This window comes from Eurytemora carolleeae, unplaced genomic scaffold, assembly GCF_000591075.1.
Source record: "Eurytemora carolleeae unplaced genomic scaffold, Eaff_2.0 scaffold207, whole genome shotgun sequence".
In the NCBI taxonomy this organism is placed as follows: Eukaryota; Metazoa; Arthropoda; class Copepoda; order Calanoida; family Temoridae; genus Eurytemora; species Eurytemora carolleeae.
The window spans coordinates 199,056-225,305 of NW_019396121.1; the positions used below are offsets into that span (position 1 = coordinate 199,056).

Here is a 26,250-nt window from a genome sequence, read left to right on the forward strand (position 1 = left end):
TCCTCCTCTTCTAATGAAGAAAGCTTGAGCTTTTTACCGGTTGTTTTGGCCGTTTGTGCGCCAGAAGCAATTTTTCTCTTCTTCACTGTGAGTTGAGTCTGAGTTTAATCTCATATTTTCAAACACATCAGTAATAGAACCAAGGGTCTCCCTCCTTTTGTAGTCGTGCCTAAACCCTTTTGGAACAAAGGTGTTAACGGTGTTTAGTTTGATTCTGAGCCTGATTCGTCCGGCTTAATCCTTTAACCCAGTTCATCGTTTTCAAGATCACCCACGAGCGCAAGTTCATCATCTAGTTTGTTTGAACTCTGTGGCTCTGCTGATGTAGATTCCCGAACTGGTGTGGACTCTGCCGAAGTAGATTCCCGAACTGGTGTGGACTCTGCCGAAGTAGATTTCCGAACTGGTGTGGACTCTGCTGATGTAGATTCCCGAACTGGTGTGGACTCTGCCGAAGTAGATTCCCGAACTGGGGTGTGCCCTACTGAGAATTCTCCTGCACCTGGTAAATCCAAAGCCTCTTCCAAATCCGTCCCGTAGTCTAGCTCCGCCCTAAAACCCTTCCGACGTTTGCTCCGGCGGGAGGGGTCTCCGTTGTTCAGTTTTATAACCGGAAACTGCGTCACCCCCTTCTGCGATCTTGCAAGATTCTGAATATGGGTTGCAAGTTCAAATCTCTTCTTGAGAATTTCCTCCATGGGAAACCAGTTCGTCAAGTCCGGAAGCTTAGACCAGTCAAACTGGACAACAGAACAAAAAATCTTCTCTACGTAGTGTAGAAGGAAGACCCCGCAGTCAGTAAAATTATCCTGTTCCGGTTTATTGGGCTTCATCAGTTTTATCTCACGAGCAGAGAAGGTTTCCGTCCCACCACGCTTTGCTTTCCACTCGCAGGATAGACACTGTCTTATAATAGATACAGCTTTCTCCTTGTATCCTCCCATGCTGTCCAGCAGGATTAGGAAAGGGTCACCTCTGGTCAACCTCTCCTCGGGATCATCAGGCTTCTGGATGAGTCCTGGTTTGACCGCTATGATCAAAAACCAATGGGACTCCTGACAGATGGGGAAAATCACCATATCCTTAGTGAACAGGTCAACATTCTTGGTCCAGCGCTCTACCCTCAAATACCTCTTTTGCTACGCGGACAGGTTCTTCTCAGACTCCTTTAGGTGCTTTCTCAGGGGGGAGCTCGAGAGCTTCGAGTAGAAGTGTGAACTGAAAACATAAACATTGTCTCTATCCTCCTTGTTAAGAACCTGGTTGTGTAGATAGGTCAGATAGAAGTCGACAATAGTATCATTCACGTACTCCCCCTCCTCGAGGCTCCGGTAGTCTTCGGAGGTTACAATCACGGTGCTAGAACAACGCTCCTCAGGGAACTGACAGAGTTCAATCACGGGCTGATCACTTCCTTGTAATGTTCTGCGATGGTTTGTCGTAACATCTTCTTCCGCTCATAATGAAGCCAATAAGAATTCAGAGCTTTATTAACTGTTGATTTGATTTACAACAACTTTCCCGATTCCAAAGTTATGAGTTATCCTACTTTTTTGTTTTCTTAATCTGGTTCACAGAAGATCTCATCCTAATCAAAGTATCATGCATTACATTAACTATACCTTCAGATAAAATGGGGAAACGTAAGGGAAAGAGTGTCCGTAAAAATAAACAGGTAAAAGAACAAATAAACTTAAATCGAGACCAATTCTCAATGTAACTCGAATTTCGTTGATGGATTTAGAAACCGTCCTTTTATCGACTTTCCTTGATCTGTAAGTTCTCTAGCGTTTTAACGTTTAAGTTTTCTGACAGAAGGATGCAATTGAAGTTTTATATTCTCCCTTTTGTTTCTGTATTTTTGGCATTTAACTGAAATATGATGACTCTTTCAGGAAAATCCTTTTTTTGTTGTAATATATGAGAAATTTTAGTTTTTTAAAGTAAAACGTAAAATATTCACGAGTTTTGAAAAACTTTAAAACGTATGGAATGTTACGGAAAATTTTGCATTCTCAATAGATAATAGTATCAACGCTTAGCGTTAGATAATTATACTCTTTAGAGTTCGTTTAGTTTTGAGACGACCTGACGAACTGAATTCTGCTCAGCGTTGTAGTATTTACGTTTTATCGATACTGTGTAGGTTTCGTTTAGTTTTCAGAACGCGTTTAAGGTAAAATAGTTACACCCTACCATACAGGCAACGTGCTACGTGAACGTTTTAATGTTAAAGTTTAACGTGCAATATCTGCAGGTATCGTTACGGGAGGAGGATGATGAGATTTCCCAAGCACCACACTCATTTGTCGTCCATAGAGGCAAAACCGGGAAATTCGTTCAGGAACTATGCAAGGATTTTAGAAAGGTAAACACACCTTTACTAGTTTTATATTTTTAAGTAAGAAATAAGCATTTGTTTCTAAAAACATAACTAAAACCAACTTATTTTTTATTATTGTAAGAAAATTGTATTAATATTAGTCACTAGAAATTCAAGGCGCTTCGCGCCCTTCTTTCTAGCCTTAAAAAACGAAGGATTTATACTTCATACTTTATATTATTACCACTTACTAGTTTTGATATTACCACTTACTAGTTTTGATAATACCACTTACTAGTTTTGATATTACCACTTACTAGTTTAGATATTACCACTTGCTAGTTTGTCCCACAAAAAATTTGGGCCCGATCGGTTCAGCCGTTTTGACGTTTATTGGATACAAACAAACAAACAGACAAACAGACAGACAAACAAGCCAAATTTAAATATAGATTTACAGAAGAGAGTTTGGTGGAAATAAATCATTTTTCAATATTTTTAATAAAACTACAAAATCCTGTTTTTAAGAAATATGATTAAGATTTGATTTGTTGAGGTGATGGAACCGTTTACTGCGTCTAATATCAAGGCTAGACCGAAGAATGTAGTTAAAGATTTTGTTCATGTGGCGGGATTACTCAAGGTGAACTATTTTATCGTCTTCTTCAAATGAAAAAGTGCAAATTTTGTTCACGAAAACTATGGACACCGGAATGTTATTTTAGTATCCTAGGCTTTCCTATCAACAATTTCAACTTTGAACTTTGAGAATCACCATTTTAAATCGTTAAATCTGTTTAAATTGGTGAATTTTTAGATTAACCTAAAATACAATTAAATATCCTAACGTTCAAAAATTGCAGTAACTTTCGGGAATCATGGTCCGGTGATTTTCGTCAAAAAAGTTCAAATTTTCTGAAAAAATATTGTTCCACGATTCGGATCCTAAAGAGAAGGATAAGGAAGGATCTATACTGTATAGGAAAGGAATTATATTATAAAACACAGTATGGGAGGAGTAGACTCAATATAGATTAACTAGTTTGGATTCTGTCCACCTTCTCTATCTTATCCAGACATTTAATCATTTATTTTTCTTTCTCCTTCATTTTATATTTGAGATTGCTTTAAGTATTTTTTTTATGGAGGGGGATAATTGGTTATAGAATTATATTGTACGTCAATTATATAGTTTTTAAATTTATTTTTTTGTGTAAATAATGGAATAGCCTTAACCTTTTGCACGCCCTTCCACCAACGTTTATTATTGTTTAAAATCAAGGTTTTATTAACAAAGAAACTAGTTAAAAATCAAGGTTTTATTTACAAAGTAACTAGTTTTTTACACCCAGTTAAAAACGTCGCTGTCTAATGATCAAAAATATCTATTATTTTCTTCATCTTTCTCGTTTTAGGTTTCACATCTGTGTATGTTTACAAAAACTGCTCTGGGTCCCTATCTCAAGATTGCAAGATTCCCCAGGGGCCCTACTTTAACTTTTAAGATAAAAGAATACTCCCTCGGCAGGTAAACCATAATAATAATCACTTGCCATTGTTTTTTGTTCGGGATCCTAGGGGGGAGGGGGCAAAGAATACATTTTCTAAAATTATTTTGAAGGTGGAATGATTGTGAGGGGAGGGGGTAGATATTTTTACATCAGCTTGCAAATTTTTTTTTACCCTTTTTCGTCTTTTTAGTTTAAAATTTGCGACAACATATTTTCCAAATTTTGTATCTATTATTTTTTCGTCCGCTTTTTGTTCGTAATTCTTGGGAATGGAAACTTGAGGAGGGGGGCGGGGATCAATTTTTCAGGGATAAATATTTTTAAGGTAAAATGATTTTCGAAGAAGGGCCCCCCCCCCTTGAAAAAATTGGAAGATTTTTTTGTACCTCCCCCCATCATGTAACTACCAAATNCCCCTGTTTTCTATAATTGCCTCTCAGAACAAATTTTATAACTTCTGAGGTCTTCTTGGTAAACTTGGCGAAACTAGGACAAACTAAACTATTTATCTTACTCTGGCTTCAAAGCAGCCTTACAATGGAAATAACCGGTGTTAATTACATTCAAACTTAAATATTAACATTTATCACGAAAATATATTCACGAGTTTTATTTTAAAATGATTGTCATTAAGGGATGTGAGATCATCTTTGAAGCGTCAAATTACCTACGAGAAACAATATCTTCACCACCCACTCTTAGGTTTGTATTTTATCTTTTTTTAAATATACTAGGCTTAACTTCTATTTAAATTGTGAACATGTTCTTTTTGTTTACATTTAAAAACAAAGAAGAAAATTTTTTTGCAGATTTTAAAAAAAATTCGCGGATTTTCAAGAATTTAAATATTTTACAAAATTAAAAACCTTTAAAACACATTTTTTAAAATTTTTATCATTCATAAACCTTCCCTGTGGTCACGTGATGTCCCACAAAAAATTCGGGCCCAATCGGTTCAGCCGTTTTGACGTTTATTGGATACAAACAAACAAACAAACAAGACAGACAAGCCAAATTTATATATAGATTCACCTTATAGCAGATGAAATCTTAAAGTTTAATATTTAATGGAATTATAAAGTTAAATAAGATGTAATGTTATGCTCGAGAAATGTTTTATTGATTTTATTATTTTCAGTAATGAATAATTTTCCCTCTGAGGAACGAGAGTTTCAGCTTTGTACTTCAATGTTCCAGAATATGTTCCCTACAATTAATGTCACCAAGGAACGCTTTAAACATTTCCATTAGATTAATTTAGTCCGTTTTATGTACAATCAAGATTTTAAGATTACCTCCTCTGTACTTAGTACGTATTTTTTGATTTTGCTTTTTACAATATTCTGGCTCTTATTTAATGTTGAATGTGTAACATTCTAACGTATTGTTTGTTCATAACTGATTTTAATCACATCATTTTTAGGTATAAAAATTTTTTGCTAGAACGCATTTTTACATATTTACATGCAAGGAATATAGTATTCAATTAATGATCAACTTTTTTTTTTAAATTGGACGTTTCTGATTCTCTTAACCTTGAAGGAAATGTTGAATTAAAATATTAGGTTCGTCTGAGTAATATTAGAAGATGTGTTCTGATAAACTACAACAAGGACACAGGGCTTATAGATTTCAGGCACTACACAATTAAGGTAGGAAATAGAGCTAAACTAATGTTTTGCTCAGTTCAAAATTACATATTAGACTGACTTATTTATATATAAGCCTAGACACTACGAACCAAATGATTAACCTCATAAATCTATCCAATAATTAACCTCATAAATGTATCCAATAATTAACCTCATAAATGTATCCAATAATTAACCTCATAAATGAACCAAATGATTAACCTCATAAATCTATCCAATAATTTCAAACTCAAGTCTATTTAAAAGTTACATCCATAGTCTGAAAATTATGTTCGATGTTGCTGAGCTTCATCTCGAAGATTTAAATCCTGAACTTAAACTTATGATTAAATATATAAATTAAAGTCCAGGGTAAGGAATGCCTTTCGTTTGTCGAGTTCCCGAACTTTGACCGTGAAGAGACAGGTTAAACTGGCCATAAAAAGTTTTAAAAGTTCAAATCTGTTTAGAAAAATTTGGTTTCATATTTCCAACTTGGTTTACGCTTGATATGTATGATATACAATATACAATATACGGCATCTCTTATTTAGGTTGTTCCTGTTGGAGTTAACCGTGGTGTCAAGAAAATCGTTAATAGCAAAGTAGGAAATAAAAACGTTGAATTTTTTTTCTAAAATATTTTATTGCTTTTTTATTTATAATTATCTGAAGTCCTCTTGAATTATATAAACAAACTTTTAATAACATAAAAAACCGGCAATAACGTTTTTTACAATAATTTTTTAAAATAAGATATTTATATTATCCTTCTGAATTAGATCCCGAACTTGGGAAGATTGGAGAATATGGCGGATCTTGTAACTAACGGAGGCTGTGTATCTGACAGCGAGGCCGAGGTAACAGAACAGAAAGTTTGAGGTCACATTCTCGATAGTCTGATTGAAATTGTCGCTGGATTTTAGAGCTTCGTGAGATTTATTGATGACCTAGATCTTAATTTTGTAACGGGAATAATGTGTGGAAACATGATTTTAAGAACAGTGTTTTGAGATTTGAGCCGGCGCTCAATTAAAACCGGTTATTGGTGGTCCAGCAACTCGGTTTAATTTCTTTGAGTTCGGCCGCATGCCTGGTCGTTGAGATTGTTTATATACTGCGAAGGTCGAAAATAGTTTTTAAAATTGGGATTTTAATTTTTCATGAATCATGTTATATTTCTATGGAAAATGTTTTGGTTTATATTAAATTATTAAACTTGAATAAGGATGACGAGCAGAGCAAGGTTGTTCTACCCCAGGAGATGTCAATCCGTGGAGCAATAACAGCTCAGCAGAGCAGTGTTAGACTAGTGGAACTTGGACCTAGGATAAGGTACCTTATTATATTCCATAACCTGGAGTAGTTTTCAAAATTCTGCGTCGGAGCATTTTTCGTAATGCCAATACTGCGATAGCATTAGTTTGGTTTAGGGGTTTCGCCGAAATTCGAAATTTGTTTTGCTCAAATTTGTGTTTAAAGAGCTGAAACCTTTTAAAGTGCTTCACGCATACCACACATTTACAGTGTATTGCGCAAGTAAAAAAATCGTTAACTACAAAACCCGCACAAACTTCGACCAAATTTACACCTAATTGGTTTCTCTGGAAATCCTGTAAATTGTATCGATGAATGAGTTTGTGGTTTGATCTTTTAAATATGTAATTTTTTATTTTATAATTGATATAGCATGGAATTGATCAAGATCGAGGATGGTCTACTGGATGGAGAAATCATGTTCCATAAATATATTCAGAAAACTGATGAAGAAGTCAAACAAATAAGGTAGGACATCATCATCTTTACTTTATTTTATTTTTTATTGCAGAACTTTTATGAATATATTATTATTATTCAAATCTATATTTGGTTCCAAATACACAGGAATATATATAATTCAGGAAGAATTATTTCATTGCGAGTATGGCATTGCTAAATTTTAATAGTTAATCGAATTGGCCAATTTATAACTGAACATTTTTATTTGATTTAGTTTTCCAGTAAAAGTTAACTAAAATGTGAGAAACTAATTGAGCCCTTTTTCTGGAAGATGGGATAATTGGCTGATTTCTTAAAAATTGACTGTGATTGGCAGATTTGTTCTTTAATTGACAGATAAAAACGAAGGATTTATACTTCATACTTTATATTATTACCACTTACTAGTTTTGATATTACCACTTACTAGTTTTGATAATACCACTTACTAGTTTAGATATTACCACTTACTAGTTTTGATATTACCACTTACTAGTTTTGATATTACCACTTACTAGTTTTGATATTACCACTTACTAGTTTAGATATTACCACTTGCTAGTTAGAAATGTCCCTGTGAATTTACTCTACTTAAACTATGAATAGGCTCCGGCGTGAACAGAGGAAGCATGAGAAGGAGAAGCGGAAGAAGGAACAGGAAGCAAATGTCCGAAAGAAGGATGCTCTGAAGAATAAGAACAAAGAGAAGGCCCTGGACGGGATGAGAACTCATGAACTGGAACTAACAGGGAAGGAGAAGAGAGCTGTCAAGGCCTGGCAAGGAGAAAACGCGGAGAAGGTTAAACTTTTTTCTCACTTATAAATTTTTCTTGTTTTTTCTGTTTTATTTTTTTTATGCTAAAAACGCGAATCATAACTTTGCTTGGAGCCAAGGTTAGTTTTGATTCGCTTTCTTAAAGAAGTGTTCTCTCAACAAATAAAGATAATTTTGTAAACTCTAGCTCTGACAAAGGATACCTTAAGCAATCCCTATAAAATATGATTTTATTCGTAAAATGGCGCGAGAAACACAAAGAGCTTTGTTATATAAAGAGAAGGCATTGGGATTTATACGCAAAACCAGACGCCTCAATTGGGTTCAATAAGAAGCCATAGAATGTCGTCTTTTCTATAATTTAAAAAGATTTTAGGACTTTTAAAGCATTTCCATCACCAAAAACTTGCGTTTTTACGTAATTTTCCGTTAGAAATGCATAACTTTATTATCTTTTTAGATAAACTTTATCTTAAAACAGATTTCAATGTAATTGGTTAAAAAAATTGGCTACTTAAAACTAAGGTTTTTTCCGACCTTGCTCACTTTACTGGCCTAAATTCTGCTTTGGACTATTGAAAACTATACTTAATGACATCTAACAAATATTGTTTTAAAATATGTCGTATTTTTCTGGGTAACAAAATCACAATTTTAGCTTTATTTTAGCAGGAGAGCATCCTATCCTATAACTGATTAAAAGAAATTTAGAAGTTTATAACCGTGTCGTTATTTTTCCACCATTTTTAGCACCTACAATCATTAATTTAAATGATAACTAGAGTTTTAGTGTTGATTGTTTGAATTCAAAAACAATACTGCAGCCAATGACGTCATATCAAAGTGTACAGAGCGTACACACTTTGGCCAAATTCATAATGCCCTATCTTCTACTATTCTACCGTCTTTGCATGAACACACTTCTGTTATTGATTTCAATTATTTTGAACTAACAATGGCTACAGGCTAAAAAGAAATGAATAGTTATACTGTCTAATTGATACACTGCGGTGGCAAGGAGCGTCGACCCCTATTTCATTGAATGACGGGTTGTCTGCTATAATTATAATAATAATAATAATAATGATAATAATAATAATAATAATGTTTGTTTGTTTGTTTAGAACGGTAGTGGAGATGAGGATGATGATGAAGAGTGGTACAGGTAATAAAATATAATTATTGTTCCTCTAAACTACTGAAACTGTAACATTTTCATTTCATCTGTTTAATTTCTTTATTACAAGATTTTCCTTTTTTAATTTCATTGAAATGTGATATAAAAGGACTGTAAGCGTAAATGTGACCCTCCATGCTAAGATGGCAATGTCCGATTTACAATATGTGATATTTCAAGATGCAATACTCAGTCAAATTTGTCAAAAATTTTATTGTAAAACAGTTTAAGAATTCAACACACAAAATATTAATCTTAAGTAGAATTGAAAAAATGGTTTGAGTTGTGGTTTTTTGCGTGACGCGGCTGGATTTTTTAAAATCACACTTAAAAGGCCCTAAATATACCATTTAAAAAAGTAGTTTTGCCCGGAAGAGTCGAATGTGGTGGTACGGAAGGGGAAATAGTGGTGACTCATGGCTGACGGAAGAGAAAAAAGCTAATATGTGGCACGGAAGTGGAAATAGGAGTGGCTCATGCCCGCCTGCTTTCCCCTGCTCTTTGCACAAGTCACTTTCAGAGACAACCCGCCAATGAAAATAAACAATTTTAAGAAAAAAACATGAAAATCTAATTTATAAATGATCCGACAAAGTTTTTAAGCTAAGGACACCGTTGTAAATTGGGTATGGCCATCTTTGCATGGAGGAGGAGGGTCACTTGAAAATTCGCTTTCAGTCCCTTTAAATTCGATTTGACTGAAGAGAAATGATAACTTCAGTAGAAAGGGAATTACTCTTTATATTGCCATCTTATTGGAGGTAGCGCCTCGTATATTGAAATATTGATTCTAATAAATTTTCTTTATCTAGACAAGAGGTTGGAGAAGAACCAGAGAAGGAACTATTCTCCAACAGCAACCAAGGAACGGGGAAAATAAACGCCGGGAAAAGGTTCTCCAACAAGAAGAGTAAACCTAGAGAAGGGTTCAATCAAGACAGGGATAGTCGAGGCAAGGAGGGTTTCCGCGGCCGAGGGAAGGACGGAGGAGATAGGAGTAAAAGTAGAGATGGAGGACGGAGTAAAAGCAAGGACGGAGGAAGGAGTAAGAGCCGGGATGGGGGAAGAGATAAGAAGATGAGGAAACCGAAGGTGTTTAACAGTGATGGTGTCGGACCCAACTATAAGGGTAGAGGAGGAGGAGGAGGGGGGCGGGGAGCACCCTCAGCTAAACCTGGAAAAATGAGAGGAGTCAAGGGAGGAAAGATTCAGAAGAACCGAAAACGATGATTCTTCACAGATGTTTAATCGTCCACCAGGCTGTGATTTTTTTAAATAAATTTTTTTCCAAGATTTTTTTGTTTCTGAAATTGAGAAAGAGGGAGGTAGCTTATTGCCTAATACTGTCAAAAGTACGAAAATATCTGTTGCATTTTTTGCTGATCTTCACCTTTGCTTCTTAAGGACAATTGCCAAATGCGTAGTTAAATTCAGATTTAAAGGAAGAAATGATGAGTATAACTATCCCTGTTGCCTGCCTTGCAGTGATTGGTTTCAATTTTGCAATCTTGTCGCTCATTGGTGGAAAATTATGATATCTTATGACGTCACAAAGCCCAGCTGAAACATTCTAAAACGCCATTTATTTACCTTTGTGTGTTTCTCAGTTAACTCCCCCAAACAATCAGATTTATTTCTAACATCATTAACTTTTCTGGAATTCAAGTTTATTGTTAAAAAATTGATATTTTACTGTTAAACTTTTTCATTGATAATGTGAAAATCGTAGATTTACGTTAGATTCTTATCTATTGATAAAAACCTGTTTTTCAGTCATAAGTTACAATTTCAGATGGGTAAAATTAAAGATGGGAAGAAGAAGGGCCGAGAAGGGGGCGGGGAAGGAAAAACTGGGCAGGCTATGCAGTTCAACCACGCCCTCGGACAACATATTCTAAAAAATCCGTTGATAGTGCAAGCATTGGTTGATAAGGTAATTTTCTTTGTTTTCTGCTAGAATGCTCTCAACATTTTTATGAGTAAAGTTTCGATTTTTTTAACAAATTGTAGCTTCACTTACAACCTTTTTTAATTTTAAAATGTTTTTTTCTTGTGGGGTTATTAGAATAAGTTAGAAGACAAAGTAGCTGAGACACGCACATGAACTGAAAGATGGAGCTGTAAATGTATCAAGAAGTTATTCGGTATATTCCTAGAAAATGATTTTTGGACCCCGGCCCCCCCTTTCAAATTTTTACATGACTTTTTCAACAATTTTCAATTAAATGTGGACATGTGGCCGCAGCGCTCGGCCCCCTAGCCTGTCCTAGCCACAGCGCTCGGCCCAGAAAGTGTCTTAACTTAACATAACCCGTAGCCGCAGCGCTCGGCCCCTAGCCGCAGCGCTCGGCCCAGAAAGTGTCTTAACCTAATTATTCTGTGTCTTACATTCTTTGGCAAGTATAATTCTTCCAATGAAATTAGTTTGAGAGCAATGTTTGTTATAAATACATAAACATTATTTACAAGACCATTGTTGTGCATAATGTGACAGAAAACATTTTGGCCGATGTTTGACATAATTGGACGCATTGATAAACTATTACGTACAAAGATTAGGAGAACAAAGAAGATGGCCTCTGGGGTTTGATGATTAACATGATAACTGGGGTTTGATGATTAACATTATAACTTTTGATTGAGTAAACAATGATTACTTGAGTACACGATTTCTGTCCTGCTTTATTAAAAATAAATAAGCAAAATAATGAACATATATTTGATATTGACTTTTCCCTAGTTCTTTCTTGCTTCTAAGTAGTTAATTTATTTAAAGCAGGGACCGAATTCAATAAATTTGATCTACGTCGCTGAACTACCTGTCGCCGGTTTTTATTTGAACCACTGATTCAATGTTAAAAGATTCAGAAGGATCGGTGATTAAAATTTGAACCGGCGCGGTTGTAGGCAGTTCAGCGAACCCGCAAATTGTGTCCCAAGGTTATGAAGTTATTATTATACTATAATACTACCTGTCTAGGTTTAATAGAAATTAATATGTTCTTTATTATTTTAGTCTGCACTACGGAACACTGACACAGTACTTGAGATAGGACCTGGAACTGGAAATATGACGGTCAAGATGTTGGATAAAGTAAAGAGAGTTATTGCTTGTGAATTAGATCCTAGGTTAGTTAACAACAAATCAATAAATTACAAATTTTTAGAACTTGATTTCCTCATAAAGTGTAGAGAGCGTCACATAAGGGGGCTGTGGTGGCTGAGTCGTTCTAGTTAAGTGGAAACTGTGGTTTCCCAGAGAGCCCCCCCCCCTTTGGACAAAATCCTGTATACGCCCCTGTTCAATTATTACTTATTCTATTGAACTAATCAAAGAATTTTATTGTTTTTAGATTCATATTATTTGATCATTTATTATTTAATCAGAATCCCCGTGACCATATAAACAATATTCTAGAATGGTTGCAGAGTTACAGAAAAGAGTCCAGGGTTCCCACTACCAGTCCAAACTACAGATATTAGTTGGTGACGTCATTAAAACAGAGCTTCCCTTTTTCGACGTTTGTGTCGCTAATGTTCCATATCAGATCTCATCGCCTCTTGTTTTTAAACTTTTACTTCACAGACCTTTCTTCAGGTAATGAAACAGTAAACACTCTTTTTCTCTCCATAATGAAAATCCTCAAAGATTTTAAACTTATTTCCTTTGATGGATGTTGTGGGGGGGGGGGTATTCTAAAAAGTATTTACTATTTTTGACCACAAGTGAAATTCTCTCTTAAATTTCCATTTTCTGTTCACATGTTAATCTATATATTTTGTATGAATTCCAATCATTGAATTCTAAATGAAATGAGAATAATGGTTGTTTTGTGTTAAAGTGATCAGGAGTATATATTTTCTTTAATAATCATTCCCCACGCACCTCTCCTGAGGGGTAGGTGAGATAATTAAATACTTTATATCCCTGGAGGGAGGAGAATCATATCTATTAATTGGTTCTTAAATGAAATTCTATATGATTTGATATTTATGTAGATGTGCAGTGTTAATGTTCCAAAGAGAATTTGCACAAAGACTGGTTGCTCAACCTGGTGATAAACTTTACTGCAGGTAGAAACTTTTTACTGTAGTTTAATATATTGTTTGTATTATTAATACTCATGTACTGAAGTTGAATATGTTGTTTTTTAAATACTGATGTACTGTAGTTAAATATATTGTTTGGTTTATTAGTAATGATGTACTGTAGTTGAACATATTGTTTGTTTTATTATAAATGATGTACTGTGGTAGAACATATTGTTTGTTTTATTAGTAAGGATGTACTGTAGTTGGATATATTGTTTATATTATTAATACTCATGTACTGCAGTTTAATTTGTTGTTGTTTTTTGAATACTGATGTACTGTAGTTAAATTTATTGTTTGGTTTATCAATATGAATGTACCGTGGTTGAATGTGTTTGAATTGATAATTAATGATGATTTGTGTATTAGCATATATAATGTTCCATATCAGAATTTTTCTTTCTCTAAAATATTTTTTTTATTTTAGATTATCTATAAACACCCAATTACTTGCCCGAGTAGATCATTTAATGAAGGTAAATTCTTTTTAATGTTTTTTTAAGAAATATTTATGAAATCAAAAATTCATGTTTTAGAATTCATTTGGAGAATTTCAGCTTTTAGAAAACTTTTTACAATAAAATTTTTCTATTTGGAGAATTTCAGCTTTTAGAAAACTTTAACATTTAAATTTTTTTATTTGGAAAATTTCAGCTTTTAGAAAACTTTTTACAATTAAATTTTTCTATTTGGAGAATTTCAGCTTTTAAAAAAACTTTTTACAATTAAATTTTTTTATTTGGAGAATTTCAGCTTTTAGAAAACTTTTTACAATTGAATTTTTATGTTAAAACTTTTTACAATAGAATTTTTATGCTTGGAGAATTTCAGGTTTTAGAAAACTTTTTACAAAATATTTATATTTGGAGAATTTCAGCTTTTAGAAAATTTTTTACAATTTTATATTTTTGAGAATTTCAGCTTTTAGAAAACTTTTTACAATTGAATTTTTATGTTAAAACTTTTTACCAGTGTTCGGATCCGGATCCGGTCGGATCCGTATCATTTGGTCGGATCCGGATCCGTATCAGGAAACGTTGATATGGATCCGGGTAGCGCCAAAAATTAACCAAAACCATGGAATAAATAAATCAAAATGGTTCGTAAATGTATTATTTACATGACGAAAATTTTTCAAAATTATCTTTAATAATTTAATGTTTACATTTATATAATAGTAATGACGACATTTTTAACTTTAGGATTACTATAGTTTATAAATTATAACCTTGCATAACATTTAATAGGGAAAATCCGATTCACAGAATCAAAAGTTACCTCGGATCCGGATCCGTATCAGGATCCATCATCACGGATGCGGATCCGCGGATCCGGATCCGGATCCGAATCAAAATGATATGGATCCGAAACACTGCTTTTTACAATAGAATTTTTATGCTTGGAGAATTTCAGCTTTTAGAAAACTTTTTACAATTTTATATTTTTGAGAATTTCAGCTTTTAGAAAACTTTTTACAATAGAATTTTTATATTTGGAGAATTTCGGCTTTTTAAAACTTTTTACAATAAAATTTTTATAATTGTTTGTTTTAGGTTGGGAAGAATAATTTCCGTCCACCGCCGAAAGTTGAATCGTCGGTTGTACGTATAGAGCCTCGAAACCCGCCGCCACCGATCAATTTTAAAGAATGGGACGGATTGACGCGAATCTGTTTTGTGCGGAAAAACAAGACACTGAGCGCTGGCTTTAACACAACTGGTGTCTTGCTCTTGATGGAGAAAAACTACAAGGAAACGACAAAAATAAATACCTATATTTCATGCGCTTAAAAAATGTCTGTGGTCGGTTTTATCGCTGAGGCTAAGTGCTATGTCAAACATAAGTTTGAATGCAATGTTCAGAGATACTTAGTACATTGCATAGAACACACACTTGCATTGTTATACTTTATTAACTGTAAAAAATTTATTATTGCTTCGCACTCTAGGAAAAAAATTTATCGAGGGGAAGATGGTTTTTAGTGAATCATTCTAAAAAAGTAAGATTTTCATTTTGTTGTGCCCAGGTGCAAAAGTCGGTGCAAGGTGAGGAGGTTCCTCAGGATTTCAACATTAAAGCTCTCGTTGACGAGGTGCTACAGAGCTCAGGGTTTAAGGAGAAACGGGCCCGTACCATGGATATTGACGATTTCATGAAGCTCCTTCATGCATTTAACTCGGCCGGAATTCATTTTGTTTAATTTTTTTCAGATTTAAAAAGAAACAGTTGTTCTTACAAACACAGAGAAAATCAAGAAGAAAATGGCGTCAAGAAAGAAGGTGCTGCTGAAGGTATGAAAGTAAATACCTGGACGTTTTTACTCTGAAATTGCATTACTCAAAAACTTTTATTCTTAAAATCGTAGTTTTGTAAGCATACAAAAAAAGTTTGTAGATATTTTTATATTCTTCAGAAATTTAGGGAATTGAGAAAATATTCTCAATTTAGGTGAAGTATTGCCAATCTTAAAAATGCATTTTTGCACTCTGCACACAGATATTAATAGCTGAAGTGCAATCGTTCATTTTCATGTTAACAAATAAGAAAAAACACGTATTTAAAATCAGATGTAAAACAGAGCCATTCTTACTTCTTCATCTCAATTTAAAGCGTTGCATTACCGATTCCCAATAGTATCCTGTAGACCTTTATACTGTCTTTCCGTCTTGAAAAATATGAATTCTCTTAGTTGCCTTCATTGTTTCCGCCACTTAAATCCGCAGGCCACTAAAATAGGGAACCACGATTAAAAATTATTTATTTTACCAAGATAACCCGAACACGTCTGCCTAGAAAAAGGGAGAACACTGGTGTGAGTCGGACTAGTAATTATTTGAGTAAAGTTAAGGCTAATTTAAAACTACATCGATAACCTCTTCTGTTTTATACATAATGAAAGGTTCTGCACTTGAAATTGTTTAAATGGAATAAACGTGTTGAAAAGATTGAAAAGGGATGAAAACGAATATTGAAATGTTCCGAAGTTTCTAAGTTTAAGGGATTATTAATGGATGGAAGAGCATCTGAGTAGAGGAAAGGGTGAATGGAGTTTATAACGAACTTAAATCATTCATAATTCGAAATTTATGAGTAACCCTAACAATCCTGATTGTGCTGTACATTAAAAACGTCCAATGTGCAATGACATAATTTTGTGGGATTTTCTGCAGAAAAAACGCTTAGATTTTACAATAAAAAGGCTATTTAAAAAAAAATTATACTTTTATTATAAACTTATAATTGAAATTTGGAATTGATTGCTCAATGTAATTATCAGGTTATAATCCTGGGTGACAGTGGTGTGGGTAAGACCTCTCTAATGAACCAATATGTAAATAAGAAGTTCTCAAACCAGTATAAAGCAACAATAGGAGCAGATTTCCTTACTAAAGAGGTGAAATTATATTTTATTACAAAAACATGTATCATATATCAATTAAGTGATTAATCATATTGATAACTCAAATTTAATCATAATCGAATAATATAAAGTTTCTTATTTCATATTAAAAATATAAAACTCAGCATAGATATAGTAAGCTCAGATGTTCTTTTTTTCGCCCAAAGTGCACAATGTAGCAAGTATCCAAATATGAATAAATGTAGTGTCCAGAAATGAATAAATGTAGCAAGTATCCAAATTGAATAAATGTAGTGTCCAGAAATGAATAAATGTAGCAAGTATCCAGAAATGAATAAATGTACCAAGTATCCAGAAATGAATAAATGTAGTGTCCAGAAATGAATAAATGTAGCAAGTATCCAAAAATTAATAAATGTAGTGTCCAGAAATTTTTCCCTTTTGTGATTCTTTAATCCTCTACAATCTCCTTTTTTCAGCTTCTAAAATCACACTCTTTTCCACCAAAGAACTTTTTTCAACCATTGAACAGAATTCACATCTCTTTCTTCGACATTTTTTTAGCATATAAACTTTTAATTCATATAAATTCTGTTCCATCTCCAAAATATTTCCTTCTATTAAATCTTCAATTTTCCTAAAATCCCTTAACCTCAAACCATGGGCGAAAAACCTCTTTACATTTCTTTCTTAGTATTCTTTCATTGAAACCCTGGCCTGTACCGCCTCTTTTTAATCCTACTACGCTTTTAGAGCGCTTCGTGCCCCCTTTCCTGTAAATAATTTTAACTAATAACTGTTGTTCTGAAAGTCGACCATTTACACAACTTTCAAATTTTGGCGGATTTTTTTTCCCACACAAAATTTGGCCCCGTTCGGTTCCACCGTTTTAACGTTTATTGGATACAAAGGAACAACCAAACAAACAAATGAACAGACAAGCTAAATATATCTATATATATCTATATCTATATATATAAAGATTTTCCGTCTTGAAAAACCTCTGCCAATTTCAAGAACCCCTTATACACAACCCAAGAACCTCTTATCCATCCCATAGACTTTTCTATTTTGGAAAACCTCTTTCTAAAGTTGGACCTGCTTTTATCCAGTTTCCTTCATCTGTTTTTACCAGTCCTAATCCATTCATTTTGATGCGGATCCGGATCCTGGATCCGCCCTGTCAGTATGTCATATCATTAACATTTCTTTGAGATTCACTGATTTTTTAACAAAAAAAGACTATTCTTATTTTTTCTTCTTTTTTTCTAACTATTGTGCTAACTATTGGTGTGGTCTAGGTGATGGTTGATGATAGGCTGGTTACAATGCAGATCTGGGATACTGCAGGACAGGAAAGATTTCAATCTCTAGGTGTTGCATTTTACAGGTACAGAGAAAATGGAAATATTTACAGCTTTTCTTACAATATTTTTTAATTTTAAGACCAACTTATAAAACTATGATTGAAGGAATTAAATTGTGATCAGAATTTTTTTCTCTAGGGGCGCCGACTGCTGTGTTCTAACCTATGATGTCACTGCTCCAAACACATTTAAATCCCTAGACAGCTGGAGGGATGAATTCCTAATCCAGGTACCCCACCCCTTTAATTCCTTTTACAGCTGGAGAGATGAATTCCTTATCCAGACAATCCCCCCCCCCTTAATCCCCAGACAGCTGGAAGGATGAGTTATCCCCTTCCTAAATCCCTTGCTAGCTGGATGGAGGGATACTTCTTCAGGCCCTTCCCTTGAATCCCTTGATAGCTTGATGGATGAATTCCTAATCTAAATCTAGATCCTCCCCAGNAGGTAACCCTTCTCCATCTAAAAATTCCATTTCCTTTAAATCCCTTCCCCTCATCTTGTGAGTAGATTTAATATTTGACAGGAAATATATTTAGAAGTATGGTTCGTTAGATCTTTTATATCTATAGTTGGGCAGACACTTCTATATTTATTTTAATCGTATAGCTATATAGTAGATATGGTTAGAAAGCAGGACAGTATAGGATAATTTGAAATTGGCGAAACTTAAACATTGGATAGTTATTAATTAGCTGTTAAATTACATTTAGATACTCCTCAGTCTTCAAGTAGAAGGATAGTTAGACATTAACTGTAGTGAAGTGACGCTCCTTTTCAGAGTGACGTCAGATTCACAACGGCACCCTTTGAACCTTTGTCTGATTGCACAAAATAGCTATAATTTTCTCTTTAAGATTAATATTTTCAATTGTGGGTTCTCTATCACGTAACTCGCGCATTTCTGCTACAAAATCCATGTCCGAAATAAATACTATATTATAACAAATGTCAAAATTTAATTCAGATCCGGTCTTGGGTCTGTTTAATGAAGCCTGAAGCTTTTTCTAAACTTCATAATTTGATTTGATTTAGACCAACTACAATATCTTCCACGTAATTGATTAAATATAGATTCAGGGCGACTGTTTTGAATCGGGCATGCCCATAGATAAATAAATAAACATAGATAGCTTATGTACGCAAAATCACCAAGAATTGTACAGTCCGCGAACTCATACTTCTAGGGGTCAAAGTGTACTTCAATGATAAGCGGGGTGGTTTGGTGTCTTAATGGATTTCATAATAGAGTGTAAAATAACTGGGAATGGAACTATTTGAACAACAATATTTCACAGAGCAATATATCATCTTGACGAGAACTGAAGAAGGACATGAGAAGGACTAAACTAACATAAATTTCTCTCTACAGAACTCATGTACACCACAAGTACTCAATGACATAAGAACAGCCAATGTTCACAACCGACCTAGTTAATCTATATAATAGGAATATCTTTAAAACATCTCTGTACATTTATATCTTTCAAGATGAAAAATGTCGACTTATGCGCAATCTATCTTTATCTATGGGCATGCCCCTCTTTCGAATGGAAGGTCACTTGACGACAACAGTTTTATTAATACAGTTGTTTGAATAGTTAATAGCAAGCCTCCTGCTAAACCTGAATTATAATAATTATTTATTATTAAGGCTTCTCCCAGGGACTCAGACAACTTCCCCTTTGTGGTTCTCGGAAACAAAGTGGATCTTGACAATAGATCGGTAAACAGATTTTATACTTAGACTTGACTTAAGACTTGATTTTAGACTTGACTTTAGACTTGACTTTAGACTTGACTTTAGACTTGACTTTAGACTTGACTTTAGACTTGACTTTAGACTTGACTTTAGACTTGACTTTAGATTTGACTTTAGACGTGACTTTAGACGTGACTTTAGACGTGACTTAAGACGTGACTTTAGACTTGACTTTAGACTTGACTTTAGACTTGACTCTAAACTTGACTCCAGGCTTCACTTTGTTAAGGTAAGCACTAAGCGTGCTCAGTATTGGTGTCAATCGAAGAATGATATTCCCTACTTCGAAACTTCGGCCAAGGAAGCGATCAATGTAGAGCAAGCTTTTCAGGTAAAGTGCCCCCCCCAAAAAAAAAAAAAAATCACCCCTCTCCCGAGCCAACTTTCCCCATAAGAATAGATTTGAAAGTTAATTTCCTGTTCAAATTTATAGATTTCCGTCCTTACCCATCCTCGCTGTTAAATTCCTTTTATTGCAATAAAATCCGATTTAAACTTTATTTCTATCAGAATTGACTTATTTCAGCGAGATTTATTTTTTCTAACTTTAAGCTGTACACACTACACAGTTCATCGAAATTATTTAATATTTATTCATGTTGTTCAATTCAGACATTGTGCTATGTGTCATAAGACACGTTTTTCTTTTCATGAGTCAGCTTCAGTTACACAATATACATTTATGTTTTTATGATTTAGATTTTTCTACTTTATTTCAAAATAAAACAGTTCATTCTTGTTGTTTAAGATATGTCTCAAACTGAATTTTAATATTTAATATTTATTGTTGAAAAACTTGATAATTTCAGCAAATTTTAACGCAACACATTAACACAAATTTAATTTTAAGTAATCAGCATCAGAGGTTTGAAATGGAGATTTTTCTGATCCAGAATATTTTCGATATCCGAATTTGTTACCTGAAAGTTGTTTATTTTCAATTGTTGTTTCTCTTTGAAAGTGACTTTTACAATTTATGGTTTAGCGTAAAAAATCAGTAAGATTGTGTTCAGACGATAGCAAGGAATGCATTAGCTCAGGAAACAGAGGACAGTTTCCCTGAGATGCCAGATCTGATCCGTCCTAACCAGCAGGATACGAATAGAAACAAGGACGCATGTGGATGTTAGGTAGGACATAATGAATAAAAACATTTTAAGTAATTTGAAAGAAATTAAAAATTATGGCCTATGTGAGAAAGGAGAAACATTTTCAGTAGAAATTGAAAGATTTTAGAAATATTTCTTGTCGTGGAGAAGTCTTGCAAAGAAAATAGGATTTTCAAATAATGGGGGGGGGGGGGGGTTTTTCAAGAACCTGGATGGAGAGTTAGTAGAATGAAAATATATCATAATGATTTTCAAAATAATTTGATACTAATCTTTGTTTAGGAGACTGGATGTTAACTATTGAAAGTTCTAAATCCGATTCAACATATTTTATAAAACTTAAAAATTTATCAATCATTAGATTGAGTGATTGATGATATTGCTAGATAAGTTCAATGATTAAATGGTTTTTTAATACTTGATCGTGATATTTCGACTAAACAAAATAAAAAGGCTTAAAATACAAAGTTATAAAATTACTAGAAGAAAAATTATTATACATACATCGTGGTTTATATGTCTATTATATGTGAGCAATCTTTAATTTTATTATTTTCTTTTACTTCATTATATTGAATAATACACTATAAAGATCAGCTGTTTTTCATCTGCTACCAAGTTTTGTTATGTTAATAATTTTGATGTTCATAGTTTTCATTCTTCTCATGAAGTCACCAAACTAACAAGAAAATGGCTAAATCGAAAAAAGTAAAAAGTTTTAACTAAGATAAAAATAGAAGTTGTAAAGAAGTTCAGGATACAGATCCTACACAATTCAGGAGATGTTTATAATGTGTTCTCATACTTTCTTATTGTACAACAAAGCTTTTGATCCTGATCTATACCATTGTACAGTTTAACCCAGAACTTCCAAGACATCGAGAGAATTGATAAAACGTTGTTTTCCTTACTGATAATACTGATGATAGAATTCTGCAGATATTTAGTTTTTTACTTGAATAACTATATTAAGGTCTTTTAAACTGTTTTTCGCTCATTTTATAGTAATTTATATAGTTATACAATTAAAATTAGGTCAAATAATAATAAAAAACAATGAAAAATTGTTAGGACGACATTCTACACATTCTGTCGATGGCTCCGATGTTCTGGGTTTAACTGTAGCTCCTTGGAATCTGATCATAAATCCACACAAAAGTAGCTCCCTGGATCCGGATGCAAACCATAGTAGCTGCTTGGATCTGGATCTACAACATTGTAGCTCCTTGGAACCGGATCCACCCCATAGTAGCAGCTTGGATTTGGATCTACAACATTGTAGCTTCTTGGAACCGGATCCATTAGATCCCCAACAATTGTAGCTCCCTGGATCCGGATCAACAACATTGTAGCCCACTGGATCCTGATCAACACCATTGTAGCTCCCTGAATCCGGATCCACAAAATTGTAGCTCCCTGGATTCGGATCCATTAGATCCACAACAATGCAGATCCTTGGAACTGGATCCATTAGATCCACAACATTGTAGCTCCCTAGATCCGGATCAACAAAATTGCAGCTTCCTGGATCCGGATCCATTAGAACCACAACATTGGAGCTCCCTGGATCCGTATCAACAAAATTGCAGCTCCCTGGATCCGGATCCATTAGATCCACAACATTGGAGCTCCCTAGATCCGGATCCATTAGATCCACAACATTGTAGCTCCCTGGATTCGGATCAACAAAATTGTAGCTCTTGGATCCGGATTCATTAGATCCACAACATTGTAGCTCCCTGGATTCGGATCAACAAAATTGTAGCTCTTGGATCCGGATTCATTAGATCCACAACATTATAGATCCCTGGATTCGGATTAACAAAATTGTAGCTCTTGGATCTAATGAATCCGGATCCAAGAGCTACAATTTTGTTGATCCGAATCCAGGGTGCTACAATGTTGTGGATCTAATGGATCCCGATCCAGAAGATCCACAAAATTGTAGTTCCTTGGATTCGGATCCGATCTACATTAAAAAATTTAAAAAACTATAAGGAGGGCCTAGCTCCCTTAATGATAATTTTTTTTAGTCGTTAAGTAAGAAAAAGTTTTTCTTTCATTCTTCAATGAATGATGCTTCTTATTTCAAATTTTCTACTGTTTAAAGTTTTGCCGATGCATTTTTCACGTTAAAAAGTTTTAACCATACTAAAAGCGGATTTTACAATCCCTCAGAGTGAAATACACAAAAAAGAGTTATATTGTTTGAAAGTATAAGCTTTTTGTTCATACAATATATAAATATAAAGGGTCCTGTTTTCACAATCTTAACCAACATATTGGGATTTGATTTGTTTCATAGGAAGTTCTCATTTAAAGAGACTGTAGACGTTATTTGAGTTATTAAGTGGCATGTCCGATTCATAACGGTACCCTTCAACGCTTTGTACGATAAACAATGATTGAAATGTCCATGGTAACTCTTTAATACTTAAATCTTTCAAATGACAGGTAACTCGAAATTCTAATGACAGTCCCTTTAGTTCTCTACTTTCAATCACTAAAGTTCTAGAACTAACGAAATTACAACTCAGTTCAGTCTTAAATCTAGGTAAAGTTTCGACAACTTAAGCTTTGTTTATTTTCTTAGGTTTGGTTCATTATCAAACATGACATGTAATTTTTAAAATAATAATATCTAAAATTCTCCTTATACAAGATAATTTATTATGAATCAATCTTGGTGGTTTTGTGATCAACAGCTTCGCATGGTGAATGATTTTCAGACCAACGATGTTATCCTGTAAATTCTTAATAAATAATATTTTAAATTTTCATAAATTATAATTAAACAATTGCTTGTTAAAAAGATAATAGATATGATACAATATTGTTATTTGTCTCGTAAACATCAATTTTCGTAAGATTAGAAAATCCGCAAATAAAAATATCCCCGCCATCATTTCAGCATCCTCTGACTTTCTTCCCTTTCTCGAGGCCGGTGTTAGTGTGTACACTCACAACCTCTGATTTCAGTAAACATTGTCAAGAAACGAAATAAAACGTTGAAATGTTTTTCAAAAAATTGCTCTTTCAAGTTTGAAAACTCGTCTTTTTGGTAAATCAAGTCATCAGACGAATAACAAGTTATCTTAATTTGAAACTATGGTTGATCTTTGCATGTCTTAAACTTCCACCTTCTTAAGAAAGTGTGTTAAGTTTGTTCTAATGTTTCTTTCAATTTGGATAATGCACAGATTTTAGAATGGAAACCAAAGAAGAGATGAAGGATGAAAACCAAATCGAGGTGAATTAATCTATTTTTTAGAACGAACATTACATTTCAAAGAAATTTTATTGGAGACCTCTTTTTGTGGTCGTATCTCAAGGCTAATCTTTACAATCCATTCATTTATACGTATCTTCTTAATCTAACCAATCAGTACTCTTAAACGAACAAGCAAAAGGAGCGTGCACGCACCCCCCTCTCCCACCTGCGATACCCAGAACTTTTACGAATCCAGGGGATGAGGGCGAGGTGGTCCCCCCCCCCCCCACCCGTGTATACTAAGACAGTCAAGCTGCAATGGAAGACAGATTTATTCTAAGCACATAAAATCAATTTTAAAGTTAAAAGATCGATTGAATTTTCATTTGGCCCCCTCTCCTCTGTGCAACTGAGTTTTCAGTTTGACCGTCGTTAGTTAAAAAGTATTTTTGTTTAGATAAAAGAGGAGTTGGTTCCCATTACAAGTTCAATTCTAACCATGGAGGAAGCAGATAGCATTGTCCAGAAGATTCCGAGAGAAAATAAAGACGATCAAAGACTAAGGAAGGTAGAGAAGGGGAAGAGCAGGGACGTGTCAAGGAAGGAGAAGAATTATGATGAAGAAGATCTAAGTGCAGACCTTGATGATCCGAGTTCGGACGGAAAAGGGAACTTCTTAAATCATACTATGTTATTAGGTACACTCACCACTAAACGCTAAGCTATTTCTTCGGTCAGTGTACTGCAGATTACTGCAGAACACACTGGAAGCTTAATTAAAAGTGGGTAAAAAGCAAACCTCAAAACTTTCAGCTCAACAAATGAAAATAACTAGCTTTAATTTCACACAAATACAGTTTAATTAATAAAAATATCATGAGTCTAATTATTTGAATTCTACTGAAAAGAACATTTAAGATTTCTGAAACCAGAAGAAAAGGGGAATTTAATCAAGAAGAAAAGATTCAAGAAACCAAATTCCAAGGTTCGATCTGACAAGGGACGAAAAAAGTTTCCCGACAGAGTATTTAAATGTGAACATTGTGAATATTTTTGCAAGAAACCAAAGTATATGACAAGACACATGAGAAGGCATACAGGTAATTAACATTTCACATTCTTAAGCAAAGGAGGGTTCGCATTATTTTAAATGAATTATAGAATTTTAGCTTTTTGATTAATAATTCTTTGTTTAATTTCTACATTCTTATGCCACTTTAAATGTTATAAAAACCATCATTTTATAACTTACAATAACAATTTTTTTGGTGGGTGGGTGGGGCGGGGGTCTCACTACAGTATAAAGTCAAGATTTCGGTGTCTGTCTCTTGAAAATTTATCCCGCTTGTGTAAGTAGATTTGTTAGATTTTTATATTAAAGTTAAATCTAGTTTTAAGGTTCAGACTAGTTTATTTTCTGAAAACTTTATTCATTGAATTTTTCTCGGTAAGTCACCATCCCTTCTCTTTAGCACATTGTCAGAGATCCATCCTTTCAGTATTCTAAAACAAATGCAATGGTTTATAACTAGTTTGTCTTAGTAGCCTTTGTACCCCTTCCTATTTATCCTCTTCTACCCCCTCCATATTCAGCATTCCCACCCTCATTGTAAAGATTGTCTACTTACCCATTTTTCCTTAAGTTTACATTGCCCGCTACGAGAAGCATAGAAGAAACGCCCGGATGAAAAAAGGTGTGGTCGGAAGAAATAATGATGAGTTGTGACGTTATTTGTGGTGCGGACGAAAAAATTTTGTGGTTGCCTTCCCCTCGCTCCCGCTAGTCGCTACCTTCCGTCCCATATTTTCTACTTCCTTATCCATCCAAAACACTGTCTAACCTGTTCTAAAACTGTCATCCATTCATGTTTTTATCTCGTCTCCTTTTCTCTTTCTCTTTTTTTTCTTTTTTAATTTATCTCCTTCTTGTCTCTCGTCCTTCTTTACTTCTCTGTCCTTCTCTCTTGTTTCCATCTCACAGCTCTCCTTTTCTTTAGTCTTTTATATTTATATCTCATTTCTCTCTTGTTCCCATCTCACAGCTCTCCTTTTCTTTAGTCTTTTATATTTATATCTCATTTCTCTCTTGTTCCCATCTCACAGCTCTCCTTTTCTTTAGTCTTTTATATTTATATCTCATTTCTCTCTTGTTCCCATCTCACAGCTCTCCTTT

The 26,250-nt window shown here is 34.0% G+C and overlaps 5 protein-coding genes across 6 annotated transcripts in view; 4 read left to right on the plus strand and 1 right to left on the minus strand.

Moving 5' to 3' along the window:
• Positions 1–242: 242 nt before the first annotated feature.
• On the minus strand, positions 243–1,103 carry LOC111695543 (sentrin-specific protease 6-like). The gene has a single exon (XM_023464909.1). It carries the CDS (start codon positions 1,077–1,079, stop codon positions 243–245), a length of 837 nt encoding a protein of 278 aa, XP_023320677.1. The 5' UTR covers positions 1,080–1,103.
• Positions 1,083–10,469, plus strand: LOC111695549 (protein Peter pan). Its single transcript, XM_023464915.1, has 14 exons — positions 1,083–1,675; positions 2,258–2,368; positions 2,880–2,966; positions 3,739–3,851; positions 4,469–4,536; positions 4,973–5,061; positions 5,400–5,486; positions 6,020–6,070; positions 6,248–6,325; positions 6,694–6,800; positions 7,155–7,250; positions 7,830–8,022; positions 9,123–9,163; positions 9,988–10,469. Exons 1-14 carry the CDS (start codon positions 1,634–1,636, stop codon positions 10,403–10,405), a joined length of 1,581 nt encoding a protein of 526 aa, XP_023320683.1. The 5' UTR covers positions 1,083–1,633; the 3' UTR covers positions 10,406–10,469.
• Positions 10,470–10,967: 498 nt separating this feature from the next.
• LOC111695550 (probable dimethyladenosine transferase) lies at positions 10,968–15,478 on the plus strand. The gene is made up of 7 exons (XM_023464916.1): positions 10,968–11,108; positions 12,192–12,304; positions 12,594–12,773; positions 13,175–13,249; positions 13,695–13,743; positions 14,821–15,018; positions 15,294–15,478. The coding sequence occupies exons 1-7, from the start codon at positions 10,968–10,970 to the stop codon at positions 15,465–15,467; spliced, it is 930 nt and encodes a 309-aa protein (XP_023320684.1). The 3' UTR covers positions 15,468–15,478.
• On the plus strand, positions 15,471–21,345 carry LOC111695551 (ras-related protein rab7). The gene is made up of 8 exons (XM_023464917.1): positions 15,471–15,558; positions 16,545–16,661; positions 17,930–18,018; positions 18,134–18,224; positions 19,650–19,721; positions 19,987–20,088; positions 20,771–20,887; positions 21,149–21,345. The coding sequence occupies exons 1-7, from the start codon at positions 15,529–15,531 to the stop codon at positions 20,885–20,887; spliced, it is 618 nt and encodes a 205-aa protein (XP_023320685.1). The 5' UTR covers positions 15,471–15,528; the 3' UTR covers positions 21,149–21,345.
• Positions 21,346–23,006: 1,661 nt separating this feature from the next.
• LOC111695546 (zinc finger protein 771) overlaps positions 23,007–26,250 on the plus strand; it is an 11,424-nt gene continuing 8,180 nt past the window's right edge. The window contains exons 1-4 of one of the 2 annotated variants that reach the window (XM_023464913.1): positions 23,007–23,844; positions 24,067–24,116; positions 24,535–24,745; positions 25,010–25,177. In XM_023464913.1, the coding sequence (XP_023320681.1) occupies positions 24,075–24,116; positions 24,535–24,745; positions 25,010–25,177 (421 nt within the window). In that variant the 5' untranslated portion in view covers positions 23,007–23,844; positions 24,067–24,074. The other variant, XM_023464912.1, reaches the window with a different exon arrangement.

Coding starts and splice junctions, on each gene's coding strand:
- LOC111695543 (XM_023464909.1), bottom strand. CDS start 1,079: ATGGTGATTTTCCCCATCTGTCAGGAGTCCCATTGGTTTTTGATCATA.
- LOC111695549 (XM_023464915.1), top strand. CDS start 1,634: ATGGGGAAACGTAAGGGAAAGAGTGTCCGTAAAAATAAACAG. Junction 2,369..2,879: donor TATGCAAGGATTTTAGAAAG/GTAAACACACCT, acceptor TGATTTGTTGAG/GTGATGGAACCGTTTACTGC. Junction 8,023..9,122: donor AAGGAGAAAACGCGGAGAAG/GTTAAACTTTTT, acceptor TTGTTTGTTTAG/AACGGTAGTGGAGATGAGGA.
- LOC111695550 (XM_023464916.1), top strand. CDS start 10,968: ATGGGTAAAATTAAAGATGGGAAGAAGAAGGGCCGAGAAGGGGGCGGG. Junction 12,305..12,593: donor GCTTGTGAATTAGATCCTAG/GTTAGTTAACAA, acceptor ACAATATTCTAG/AATGGTTGCAGAGTTACAGA. Junction 13,250..13,694: donor GGTGATAAACTTTACTGCAG/GTAGAAACTTTT, acceptor TTTTTATTTTAG/ATTATCTATAAACACCCAAT.
- LOC111695551 (XM_023464917.1), top strand. CDS start 15,529: ATGGCGTCAAGAAAGAAGGTGCTGCTGAAG. Junction 18,225..19,649: donor GGGATGAATTCCTAATCCAG/GTACCCCACCCC, acceptor TTTATTATTAAG/GCTTCTCCCAGGGACTCAGA. Junction 20,089..20,770: donor ATGTAGAGCAAGCTTTTCAG/GTAAAGTGCCCC, acceptor GATTGTGTTCAG/ACGATAGCAAGGAATGCATT.